The 14180-nt window shown below is 34.7% G+C and overlaps 1 protein-coding gene across 1 annotated transcript in view; it reads right to left on the minus strand.

Moving 5' to 3' along the window:
- ZNF292 (zinc finger protein 292) overlaps positions 1-14180 on the minus strand; it is a 93530-nt gene that overhangs the window by 23462 nt on the left and 55888 nt on the right. The window contains exon 6 of the mRNA XM_019442797.2: positions 2867-3069. Within this exon, the coding sequence (XP_019298342.1) occupies positions 2867-3069 (203 nt within the window). The remainder of the gene's footprint in view (positions 1-2866; positions 3070-14180) is intronic.

Raw genomic sequence — 14180 nt, forward strand, 5'->3', positions numbered from 1 at the left:
TCCCTATCTATTAATTTAAAAATTCCTTGATCCAGGAAGTCCACTTCCAGAAATCTGTCCCACCAGTGTACCCCTGACAGGAATGAAAGGATATATATACACAAGACAATAGTTCAAATGCCCCCTAGTCTGACTAAAGTTATTACAAATACATACTATGGAATTATGCAGCCATAAGAATGAGGTTGATCTATATGGAACAATATGGAAAGATGTTCATAATACACAGGGAAAAAGTAATTAGCTGCCAGGGTGCATACATATATAGAAAAATATATATATAACTATCAGAAAGGTTATATATCAAATTTCAAACTGAATGATTACTTGGGGGAGTATTAAATTGAGAAGTGATGGTTAGAGAGAAAGAAAATTTTACTTTTTAAATTCTATGTTTATTTTAATGACAAAACCAACAGAAATACTGGATCTAAAATAAACAATGCTCACTTCGTTTTATACCTCTATCAAGATTACAGACCAAGCTAGTAATTCCAGAGAAGCCAGACAGACACTCCTCTCTCTCTCAGCCCCATTCTTCAGCCATCTACCAGGGCTAGCTGCTAATTCTATTACAATGAAAGGATCCTGGGGGAATAGTCAATCCCTTGCCTACTGGCTCACTTGGACAAGGATTTCCTCAAAAGGACCACAGAATCCAGGCTATGGTTGACTCTTTCCAGTATCTATTCCCACCATACTATAAGGAATGGGTAAAAACCTCAAATGCTTATAAGAACCAGACAAGTAAAGGTAAATGAATGTGTGTGTGACAGAGAGAGAGAGAGAGAGAGAGAGAGAAAGAATACCACCTCTGTCTTTGGGCAATTGTTCCAAAGTGACTACTTTTCCCCGGGGCAGAAATAAAATAGACCTTGGTGACAGCCAATCTTAACCCACTTCACATGGGAAATGAAGAAAAAGTTTCTATATGTTTGTAATAGGAACATAAAAGAATAACCAAACAATCTCTAAGCAAAGGGAGACTTTTAGCAAGAATGTGTAGACTTGGGGTGCCTGGGTGGCTCAGTCGGTTAAGCGTCAGAATTCAGCTCAGGTCATAATCTCACAGCTTGTGCATTTGAACCCCACATCAGGCACTCTGCTGTCAGCATGGAGCCTGCTTTCGATCCTCTGTCCCTATCTCTCTGCCACTCCCTTTCTCTCTCTCAAAAAGAAATAAACATTAAACAAACAAACAAACAAACAAAAAGAACATGGAATGCCTTAATTCTATCTGCTTAATGTAAGAAGGAAAAAAATCATTTCATAGGATATCAGAGATACTTGGGGTCCTCACAGAGAATTTTCCTGAGGACGTCCCAGAGCAAGCTGGGTTGCTACTACTCAACTAAACCAAAAGGAAACTTAGGTTCAGTATTGCAAGATCTTTTGATTATTCAAGATAGTTAGAAATACAGATTCTTCCTGGAAATTACAAATTCATACTCTTCAACTTCAAACAAGACTTCAGAGCTAACCCAATGACCCTATGTTTAGAAAGTTTTCTATTAGAAGTTAAAGATTCTTTAGGCCAAGGCTTATGCCTTAACTCACATTTAACCCCACGGTGCTTAATAAAAATTTGCTGAAGGGAGGATGGATGGATGGACAGATTGACATAAGGACAAGAGCTGAACTGATAATGAAAGCTTTATTTGAGTTGAAAACAATCTAAGATGTAGCAGCAGCACAATAGTTAATTTAAGAATTTTAGAAAAACTGTTAAATACATTTCAAAAGCTATCTTAAGAAACTATATATCTGCCAATTAACTGTCTGCATAGCTATTCTGAACTAATAAGAAAACTTCAGTCTCCTACTTTGCTCTGATATAGAGACTGAAAAGCCAATTATCTGAGATAAAAGAGAAATAAAGAAAAAAATCTATGGATTAGCCAATGTCTAAACTAATGATATAATTCCCTAGGCTACAGCCCTGGGAGCTATTCTATCCAGCCTAGAAAATGCCAGACATCACTCTTCCCAGTATCCTCATTATCCTCACCATCCACAACAACCTTATTGGACCTAATCTTGGTCCAAGGCTACCATCTTCCTCTTCATTTTCTAGTCTTTAAAAAAAAAAAATAAATAAAATCACACAATTACCTCTACAATTACAACCTGTAACCTCATGTAGGCGTTCAGGTTTCTGTCTGAGGCTATATTATGCAAATTCCCATTTGGACCATGATTCTACCTCAGAATTCTGTAGTATAAAACAAATACATGAATACTACGTTTTATGTCAAACTAGAAGTAAAAATATCGTATGTCACACAGAGAAAATAAAGCTTTACATTAAATATACAAGTAAAATTTCGACCTATATATAGACATTTATCTATCTGTATTTATAACTTCTTCCTAGGATACATTATGTTTTTGAATACATTATGTGTGCGTGCATGAGTGTGTGTGTGTGTGTGTGTGTGTGTGTGTGTGTGTGTGTGTAAAACAGAAAACATATTCTTAGTAAGAAGTCAAATAAATTCCAATAGTTACTTAAATTAGCCAGTTAGAAAGATCTACAAGTATCCTACAAGTATCAGGTAAAACTAAAGTTAAGGCCCAACCGCTGACAAATATAAACATCCTACTAAATTGTTAAGCTACCTCCATCTTTCCCATAATTTAACCAAAGCGGTAAAAAGATTCGAATTATTTAAAACAGAAGCTAGATGAAATCAGTTTACATATAATTCTGAAAGCTGCTTAGAATCACTACCCAAGAGCATACTGAAAAGTTAAGACTGACAATAGTCCCTCACTATCTAAAAGAAAGAGAAGTCAAAGACATTCTAATTGAAAATTAACTTCTTCATTTTTAAAATTAATTACTAACAAAAGAAAATATACTCACCTCTTCCATTAACTTTTCATTTGGTGATGATGTACAAAGACAAACAAGGTAAGTTTGCTTAAAACTACCTTTTGTACCAATCTCTGGATGGTCAGAACACAGCTTTGCTAGAGCAGTTGCTTGACTTAACTGATTGGTTTTGATTAGATGTTTAATTCTCATATCCAACAAGATGGGACCCTCAAAAGCTAAAAATTCATTCACTTTAAAAAACAAGACATAATAGATTATTAACATTTGAAAATTCATTTGCAATACAAATACTTATCAGGAATATATATTTTTTTTAAGCACAGGAACTACTACTCTTTTTTCTTTGCAATTTTCTATTACTGTCACACTATTACAAAATACTTGACCTTAATAAGCAAAAGGAGATTACACTGCTAACTTTTAAAAGCTGCATTAAATATTTTTACCTGAGAGTACCATTTAGAATGAAGTGAATTAACTTAAAAATAATTTTGTATTGAATTCTAATAGCCATTGCTATTAAAATTATACTAAATTCTTTTCCTCACATTTATTCTTGAATACCAGAAAGTAGCATCCCTAGAAGTTTGCAGTACTGGAGCATTACACACTCATACTGGTAACCACAAAAGGATACTTGGATACGCTAGAGGATGAGATTCAACCAATTACTGTGTTCAGTACTGATGATGTATTTTTTATTTTACAAAGGTGAGGTCTATTTTGCTTTAATAGGTGTTCTAAAACAAATTATATATCTATAGAAAAATTAAGGGAGTGGGTGAAGTCTGCTGAAACTTCCGTAGGTTTGTAACTTTTAAAACATTAACCGATAAACCTCAACATTTCCTCACGACCCACTTAAGCATAATACACTTCTACTCTGTTCAAGTCTTTGAATTTCCTACTGCCTGTTTGATGAACTACAAATAAGAATCTTTACTTTTTGTATTTGTGAGGGAGAGTCTAAATCTTAACAGTGCAAATTTAAACTCTTCCCTGTTTTCTTTATCACAATGAGAAAATCATGTTTAAAAATCTACTGGGTGATGGCTAGCCTGAAACCTTTGGAAGGCTTTTGGGAATACAATTTTAATACTCCAAATAAAACACACAATTTCTCTCTTTATGAACAGACTGGAAGATACGTCTAGTAAGCAATCTGTAAGTTAAAAGATGGAAAGTGAGAGATGTTCTTCCTTTTTTAAACATCCTTTGCTACCCACTAGTACCTTTATTTTTTAGGTATAACTGCACTATATTCCTGTATTCCACTGTAAAAAGACTCTCCTATAAGACAGTATAATCATGGCTCCTCAGTATTAAAACCATGAGCATATAAGCATTTTAACACAGAAACCCAAATTCCATCCTTTTCTTGAAGTCTAGACCTTTGTACTTGCCACTTTCTATTCTACTCTCTGCCACATTAAACTAAATCAAAAAGTATAAAGACTGAACACAGAGAAATAAAACTAAACATAACTTTACAGTGCCTCTGACTATATGTCTTACATATATGGAGCATTACTTTTTTTTTTAATATCACATGATTCTACTGGGGACAATTATATTGCAAATATCTTTTAACAGTTTAGTTCACTGCCAAACCAAAATCAGTAAAGATTTTCAATGAGAACTTAAAAAAAAAAAAGTGAAAATAAAGTTGTTCTGGCTATAAATAAGTCACAGACTTAAAAAAGTTTTACTTTCCTAGTCATTCTTTCAAAAGGAAAAAGCCAGCAATACAAAGTCTGGGAATTACTTAAAATATTCCCATTAAAACTCAAAATCAACAAATTCTGAGGACTGTGGCAAAGAAATTATTTAAAGGTGGCAAGTATTTAACAAAACTGATGACACTCTGAATAGAAACTCAAATAGTCCCTAAAATCTCAAATAGCAACATATAAATTAGAATGACAAATTGTACAAAGTAATTTCTGTGCTAGTTCAATGTATAGGAGGATGTATGTTAATACTGTAAAATGTCAAAAACATAGTTGCACGTGGATTTTTTTTTTTTTTTTTTTTTTTTAATGATAAGAAACCACTGCCACGCTTAGGGCAAAATTGATTCCAAAGAAATACAGAGTATTAGAGCAGAAGGGACTTTACAAATCATTTTGTCCAGCTCCATCATTTGGCAGATGAGTAAACTGAGGCTCACAGAAGGTAAGTAACGTCCTAAGGTCATACAGCCAGTTAAGGACAGAACCAGGACCAGAAAGAAAAAATGGGTCCTCTGACTTCCAGCTTAATACAGTGGTGGCATTAGAAAACAAAATTCACATTTGACTAGTGTGTCTACTTTTTTTTTTTAAGGTAGGCTCCACGCTGGGCATTTTTTAAATAGGCTCCAACAGGGGACTTGAACTCATGACACTGAGATTAAGACCTGAGCTGAGATCAAGAGTCAGATGCTTAACTGACTAGGATGCCCCTAGTGTGTCTACTCTAATCAGAGTGGCACTGTATAGCAGTAAAGAGCTGTGAGGTGGCATTAACTTTTAAGGGAAAATAATTCTGAAGCACGGGGTTCAAATGGATCAAAAGTAGATTATATCTTAATACCCATTTCAGAACCTAATAAATGCTCATTCTCCCCCGCCTTTCTCCATTTCTTCCTCACTGCTTTCCTTTTTCCCATTCCTCTGTATCTTTCTCTACTCCTCTCCAATCCAGACATCACAGATGTTATAACATCACCTCAAAGACTACCTGTTTTAGTGCTTGCCAGACTTACGAAAAAAGTTTTATATTTATCCTTGAATAGCTAGTCATAGCACATCTCATTCCTCACCTTGCTTTTCCCATTCCCATTCTAGAAAAGTAAAAATATCCTGAATTTTACTGGTGTGTAACCTTTCAATCTATTTTACCTGTATTTATGGACTTGAACAGAAAAGCAGGTTTTACCACATTTGAGCCTGTCAAGAGAGCTGGATTACATAAAATGACAATGTAAATGAATGTTTAGCCAGTTCAACTGAGAAAATAAGAAATGGCCTCTTCTCATAGAATGCCACATACATAATATTTAAAAATACTAGTTCCTACATTAAAGATAATTAACTTTAAATATATTACAATATATATGTTGGATTTTTGTGATAAATCATTCCACAAATACCAAACGAGCATGTCCTATGCACAAAAACTTAATTCAGACTAGGTCCTGAATTTTCCTCAAAGTGGAGTGAACTTATTAATTGGATGTGTATCTCCGTGCCAAGATCTGCACACGATTTCCTCTGTAGCATCTCTGAACTAGCTATTTAACAACCATCTCAAACTCTGCATACAAAAATCTCTACACTGGGATGCCTGGGTGTCTCAGTTGGTTAAGCATCCGACTCTTGATTTTAGCTCAGGTCGTGGTCTCACAGTTTGTGAGATGGAGCCCTCACTGGGCTCTGTGCAGACAGTGCAGAGCCTGCTTGGGATTCCATTCTCTCTCTCTCTCAAAATAAATAGATAAACACTTGGGGGGAAAAACCTCCATACCACAGCATATGTCATCTCAATCCACTTAGTTGTACTCAAAGCCAGGAATCTAAGAGTTGGCCTTACAAATGCTCTCTCGTACTTGCTTCTCACCCACACATCCAATCCACCACCTAATTCCGTCACTTATAATTCCTAAACACTCAATCCATTCACTCTTCCCTATCTCTACTCCTGCCATTCACCCACTCCTCCCAGCCCAGTCTTTAATCTACCAGACCACTTTGTTGCACTTTGTTAGTCTCCTGCATCCACTCTTAAGCCATCATTTCCACTAGGACTTGCGTCTTTTCTTTTCTTTTTTTAAATTTATTTTTCTTTTCTTTTCTTTTTTTAAAGTACACACTTGATTGTCTTCTCCCAGTTTAAAATCCTCCAATGGTCCCTTTGCCTTCAGAGTAAATTCTAAAATCTTCATCATGGCCTACCCGAATCTGCATTACCTATTCCTTTTTAAAAAATACAATTTGTATTTTATCATAAAAACAATTTAGCATTTAGATAAGAGAGAAAAAAAAAAAGAAAACACATTCAAATTGGAAAGAAGTAAAATAATCGGACTGCAGATGACATGATCTTACATATAGAAAACCCTAAAGATTCCACACACAAAAAAAAACAATTAGAATAAATGACTTTAGCAAAGTTACAGGATACAAAAATAAATTGCATTTTTATACACTAGCAATGAACAACCTGAAAAGGAAATTAAGAAAACAATTCTATTTTACAATTATCAACAAAAAGAATAAAATACTTAGAAATAAACCTAACTGGGGCACCTGGGTGGCTCAGTGGGTTGAGCGTTCGACTTTGGCTCAGGTTGTGAGTTCGAGCCCTGCACTCTGTGCTGACAGCTCGGAGCCTGGAGCCTGCTTCAGATTCTGTGTCTCCCTCTCTCTCTGCCCCTCCCCTGCTTGTGTTCTCTCTCTTTCTCTCTCAAAAATAAACAAACATGAAAACAAATTAAAAAAAAAAAAAAAAAGAAATAAACCTAACCAAGAAGGTGAAATACTTGTCCCTGAAATCTATAAAACATGGCTGAAAGAAATTAAAGACACAAGTAAGTGGAAAGATTCCTGTGTTCATAGACTGAAAGACTTAATAATTGTCAAAATGTCCACCTATCAAAACAATTTAAGAATTCAATACAATTCCTGTCAAAATTTCAATGGCATTTTTTGCAGAGATAGAAAAATTTAGCCTAAAATTCATATGAAATCTCAAGGGATTCCAAATAGCCAAAATAATTTTGAACAAGATCGAAGTCTGAGGTGTCACACTTCCTCACTTCAAAATAATTTATAAAGCTACATTAATCAAAACAGTGTGGTACTGGCCTAATAACAAAGATATATAGGCAATGCTGTAGAACAGAAAGTCCAAAAATAAACCCTCACATATATAGTCAAATGATCTTCAGCAAGACTGCCAAAATCACTCAATGAGAAATGGACAATCTTTTCAGCAAATGGTGCTGGGAAAACTCATATCCACATGTAAAAAAATGAAATGGGACACTTACTGTATACCATATAAGAATTTAACTCAAAATGGATTGAAGATCTAAATTTAAGACACAAAACCATAAAACTCCTAGGAGAAAACAAAGAAGATAAGCTTGAAGACACTAGACTTGGCAAGGATTTATTGGATATGACACCAAGGTACATACAAAAAACCCAAACACGGACAACTTGAACTACATCAAACCTAATTTTTATGCATCAAAGGACAGAATCAACCGGGTGAAAAGGCAGCCTACATAAGGGGAGGAAGTATTTGCAAATCATATACCTGATAAGGAGTTGATATCCAGGATATATAAAAAATGTTTAGAACAATAAAATATCAAATAATCCTATTATAAAGTGGACAAATGACTTTAACAGACATTTCTGCAAAGAGGATATACAAAAGTCTAACACATGAGAAGATACCCAACTAATCATCAGAGAAATGCAAATCAAAACTACAATGAGATATTACCTCACACCATTAGAATAGTTACTATCAAAAACAAACAAACAAAAAAACAACAAACCCAGAAAATAAATGCTGGTGAGGATATGGAGAAATTGGAACCTTTGTGCACTGTTGATGGGACTGTAAAACGGAGCGACTTCTATGGAAAACAATATGGAAGTTCCCCAAAAAGTTAAAATAGAACTAGCTACCATGCGATCCAGCTATCCCACTTATGGGTATATACACATAAGAACTGAAAGGAGGGTCTTAAAGTGATATGCACATGCACCCCCATGTTTACAGCAATATCACTCATAACAGCCAAGAAGTGGAAGCAATCCCAATGTCCACCAATAAATGAATAAACAAAATGTGGTATATACATGCAGTGGAATATTATTCACTTTTTTTTTATTTTTGAGAGAGAGCTTGCGAGCAAGGGAGAGAGACAGAATCTTAAGCAGTCTCCACACTCAGAGCAGAGCCCAACACAGGGCTCAATCCCACAACCCTGGGATCATGACCTGAGCTGGAATCAAGAGTCAGACACTCAACTGACTGACGCACACAGGTGCCTTAAAAAGAAAGGAAATCCTGTCACATGCTACAACATGGATTATCCTTGAAAACATTATGTTAAGTGAAATAAGCTAGTCACAAAAAGGTAAATATGGTATTAAAGTAATCAAATCATAGAAACCAAAAGTAAAATGGTGGTTAACTACTGGCTGGTAGAAGTGGGTAGGGTAGAAGGAGTTGCTATTATTACAGAATTTTAGTTTTGCAAATGAAAAAGTTCTGGAGACCTGTTTTACAACAATATGAATATACTTAACACTGAACTATACACTTAAAAATAATTAAATGGTATATTTTATGTTACATGTTTTTAACCACAATAAAAAAATAAATTAAAAAATCAGTGCAGCATTGTTAGTCACAAAAATCCAAATTTAGAAATTTAATAAAAACACAACATCTCAAGCTCTGGGTAAGTGGCTCTTAACCCTGGCTGTACAATTATCTTGATCTTACAAAAAACTGCTGATGCCTGGGGCTCAGACCCAGAGACTATGGTCTGAGGTAGGCCTCTTAAGCACTGAAATGTCTGAAAACTGTCCAGGTGATTTAGGCACAGCCAGGATTGAGTACCACTGCTGTAGGTATCTAGATTTCAGTGCCCAAATTACCAATTAGGGATAGTCTTAATATTCACCCCACCCCTCATCCTTTCTTGAGGGAATATATTACATTCATAAGAAATAGAATTTTTACTTAAAAGATTTCAGTCTTGCTTCCTTTTTCATTAATCTGAAACTTTACGGTCATAATGGATTATAGTAAAAATTTATGATAACTGAATTTTTGACATGATTGATATGAAACAGAATTTTTAAAAATTAAAAAAAAAAAATTCTCTGTCAGAGCACCTGGGTGGCTCAGTCGGTTAAGGGTCAGGCTCTTGGTTTCAGCTCAGGTCATGATCTCACAACTTGTGGGTTCAAGCCCTGTGTCGGGCTCTGCGCTGGCGACACCAGCCATGCTTGGGATTCTCTGTCTCCCCTGTCTCTCTCTGCCCCTCCCCCACTTGTGCTGTCTCTGTCTCAAAAATAAACATTTAAAAAGAATTTTTTATTTAATAAAAATCCACATCATAGATGAACCTAGTTAGTATGTAACATTAAAATTTTTGTGTGAAGATCTCATTATGAGTTTTACGTTTAAGTTCTGACATATTTATCCACGTAACATTATTATAAAATACACTCATTAATGTTTCAAGATGTTTCAAGAAACCAGTGAGTGTATTTTAAAATCATTTTTAGTGAAAATGAAAATATGGGGGTCACTATGTTTATATTTAATTACATAATAGTAGAGTATAAATACAAATATGTCATCAGCCCAAAACTGTGAGTGAATACTTTTATAAGCTTACTGTAGTTTAATTCTGTCAGCTTAATTTTATCCCGTCACTGATCCTCAAGGATCTAAGGGTTATATACAAGTAAAAGGCAATCTAATTTAGTAGTGATTTTTAAAAATAAAATCTAAAATGTTCCCTTCAGTTATTTTGTATACCAAGACAAGGTCAGTTAAGGGCAAAGAAGAGAAGCGGACACAAAGCAATAGAAAAAGGAAATTAAACAAACAACAGAGGAAGGGAGGGAGGGACAACCAATGAGAAACAAGTTAGGTCAACTGTATTCCTAAAAGTACTTAATACAGTCTTTAAGGTTTTCTTTTTAGTAACTTTCTGTAAGAAATGTCCTAACACAAAAAAAATTGTCAGTAGATTTAGGTCTAGGTTTCAGAGTCACCTCTTTTGGCATTCTCTGTATAGACAGGTAAAGATATAAATATATCTTTATACAAAAATATATATATTATATATATCTTTATAAAAAAATATATATTGTATATATCTTTATACAAAAAAAATACACCAAAAATGTACCACAAGAGTGAAGGAACTACAGATTTCTTATCCAAAAGTAAATGCAGCTGTAATCATATCTGGCCTCATCCTATTTACCTGGAAAGTATGAGTTATCACCTGCTCTCTCCTCCCATCTCCCCTCCCTTCAAAATATTATTATATCTTATGTATGCTAATACCTGATAAACCAAGGAACAATTCTCTACCTTCACTTTTAAATGCAAAGTTTATTACTGAAATAAAGACTTATTTTCTCACAAAACTCTTAAGGATTTATAAGTACTGTGGTAAAGCTTAAGCTTTAGAAATTTCCTTTGAAAAAGAATGGGTTCTGGGGGGAAAGACACTGCTGGGCTTCAAATTCAAGAAAGGACTGGAAAGATGATAAAAATTTAATCTGTGCAACTGCAGATTGATATATTAGGATAATATATCAGAATAAGGGGAAAGGCTGAAGGGATTCAGTGTGACTGTAATAGGGAGCTCTCTCAGAGTCTAGATTGTAAAATGATGACATAAACAAAAGAACGGGAAGCAGGCTCAGGACCAAGGATACACACACCCTGAGTGTTATAGACCTGGTACTAATCTGTGTGAATTGTTATTAAAGCTAGAACCCAAGATGGCCCCTAGCTCACCAAAAATGTTGAGAACAATCAAACTGGCAAAGGTGGGTACCTTCTTGAGAAAAGTCTGCTGCTTGGGTTTGACTATGTATTATTTATAATGACAGAGAAAAGGGAGACTTCCTCTTTTCTTATGGTGGTTCTGATAATAATAAACTTCAGATTTAAAAGGATAGACAGGAAAATGTAATTTTCAAAATGGGGCTGAGCAATAGAAATAATCCTAAATAAGAGTCTCAAAATTAATTATATTAAAAACATGGCTTGTGATTGTTCAGAAGAAGGTATGTGAGTGTTAAGTGACAAGACAGATTCACTAAACACAAATTAGGTTATACCTGTCAAATTATCCCAAAATGTCCCCAAATGTATCAGAGACCCAAATATAAAATGCAAAACTTCTATGAGAAAAATCTATAGAACTCTAGGTTTGGTAGTGAGGACGTATGTATTTATGTATGCATGTACTGTTATTCTATTTTTATTTCAGTATAGTTAACACAGTGGTAATGAGTTTTCAGATAAAACACCAAAAGCATGATCCACAATAGAAAAAATTCCTAAGTTGGACTTCCTTAAAATTTAAAATTTCTGCACTGTTAAGGAAAAGGATAAGCCACAGACTGAAAGAACATATTTGCAAAACTTATAAAGGACTTGTATCCAAAATATACAAAGAACTGTTAAAACTTAACAATAAGAAAACAAATGATCTGATTAAAAAACAGGCAAAAATTCTAAAGGGATGCCTCATCAAAGAAGATATACAGATGGCAAGCATGCATATGAAAAGATCTTCAGGATCTTATGTCATTACAGAAATTGTTAACTGAAACAAAAATGTGGTATTACTATACACCTATTAGAATGCTAAATTCCCCCAAATAGGTAATACCAATTGCCAGTGGGGGTCTAGAGCAATAAGAATTCTCATTCATTGCTGGTAAGAATACAAAATGGTATAGTCACTTTAGAATAAGTCTGGCAGATTCTTACAAAGCAAAACATAGTCTTACCATAAGATTTAGCAATCTTACTCCTAGTATTTACCCAACTGATGTGAAACTTGTGTCCACACAGAAACTTGCGTGCAAATGTTTATAGTAGCTTTGTTCATAAACAGCAACTTGTAGCAAACAAGATATCTTTTAACAGGTGAATGGATAAAGAAACGGGATGAAGAATCTTTTTTATTGCTAATCAGCAATAAAACAGCAATGAGCTGTTAAGGTATTAAAAACATAGAGGTCTTTAATAAGCAATAAAAAATATTCAGCAATAAAATAGAATAAGCTGTTAAGGTATCAGAGACATAGATGAATGTTAAATGCATACTGCCAAGTAAAAGAAGCTAGACCAAAAGCCTATAATTATGAAAATCTCAAAAAGGCAAAACTATAGAGATGGTAAATAAATCAGTAGTTGTCAGGTGTTCAGGAGAGGGTTAAATGGGTGAAGATAGTAGATATTTTCACGGCAGTGAAACTATTCTGTATGATACCGTAATGGTGGATACATGGCCACCATGCATTTGTCAAAGCCTATAGAACTTTACAGAACAAAGAAGGAATCTTAAGACATGCAAATTAAAAAATTATTTAGGAGGTTGGGAACACCCAGGATGAAATGCAGAATACGGCAAAAAAAAAAAAAAAAAAAAAATCTAACTGTACTACAAGTGTTATGAAAGAACTTTACTGGAAGAGGTGGGGAAATACTCATCTAACTTTGGATGAATGGAGCCTATCAGAAAAATGGCAAGAGATACTGTACACAAGCACTGTACTCTAATCAATAAAGCCATTTTCCACAGAGGTAGAAAACATGTACACTAAGACTGATTAAGTACACAGATGGCCAATGGTGTAGGAGGTCAGTCTGAAAAGGCTACATTATTGCATGACTCCAATTATGTGACAGTGAGAGGTTTATGTGAGGTTTATGTTTATGTGAGAGGTTATAGATAAGCAAGAGAAGGCAAGAATGATCCTTGTGGTATGGATCTGAGTGAAATACATCAGCATGAACACACTCATATTTAGTTTAATACACATACAGGTGGTTACATATAGAAATATTTACAGATGTGTATATACACGGCTTAGCATACCTACATATATTTTCTTGCTTTGTCTGTTGAAAGGTCCTAGAAGCAATGACACCTCCACAGCAATGAACACACCCAGTTATCAGATCTTAGTTTCTAATACTAGTCTCTAAGAAAAAGAACAAGGGCTCTTTGGAAAAATAGCTGATTCTAGGACTGGGGTAGAAAATATGCAAAATAAGCTGGAGTACCTTACAGTGTCAGAAAGCAAGGAAGTACTCAAATGAAAAACATACCCCACAATGAAGGGGGTATGTAAAAGGGACGCAGAAGTTAAATCAAAGAGTTCCCAATGGCCAAAGCTGGGACAATATGAGCAACTAAAATAAAGTAGTATTGGATTATCACCACAGTAGACAATGAATATCCATTAGTCCATACTGATATAAATAAATGACTGAATAAAAGGGTGAAAAGACAAATCTGTGTAGAATTCCAAATAATCTGTATAGATACTGCCCCCTCAAGAAAGTGGAGCTTAAATTTCCACCTCTGAAGTGTGGTCTGTATGTAGTAACTTCCTTCCAAAGAGTACTGTATGGAAAGGGAGGAAAAGAATAACTTTGAAGTGGAGAAACTTGATAAACACATTACCTCATCCAGGTAATCAAGTAATGTTAATATCAACAATGAGAAGTCATGCGGAGAGTATGCACCCTTGATATGATGTGATAACAATGACATTTTACCTCT

This window comes from Panthera pardus, unplaced genomic scaffold (assembly GCF_024362965.1).
Source record: "Panthera pardus isolate Hobbes unplaced genomic scaffold, ASM2436296v1 HiC_scaffold_17, whole genome shotgun sequence".
In the NCBI taxonomy this organism is placed as follows: domain Eukaryota; kingdom Metazoa; phylum Chordata; class Mammalia; order Carnivora; family Felidae; genus Panthera; species Panthera pardus.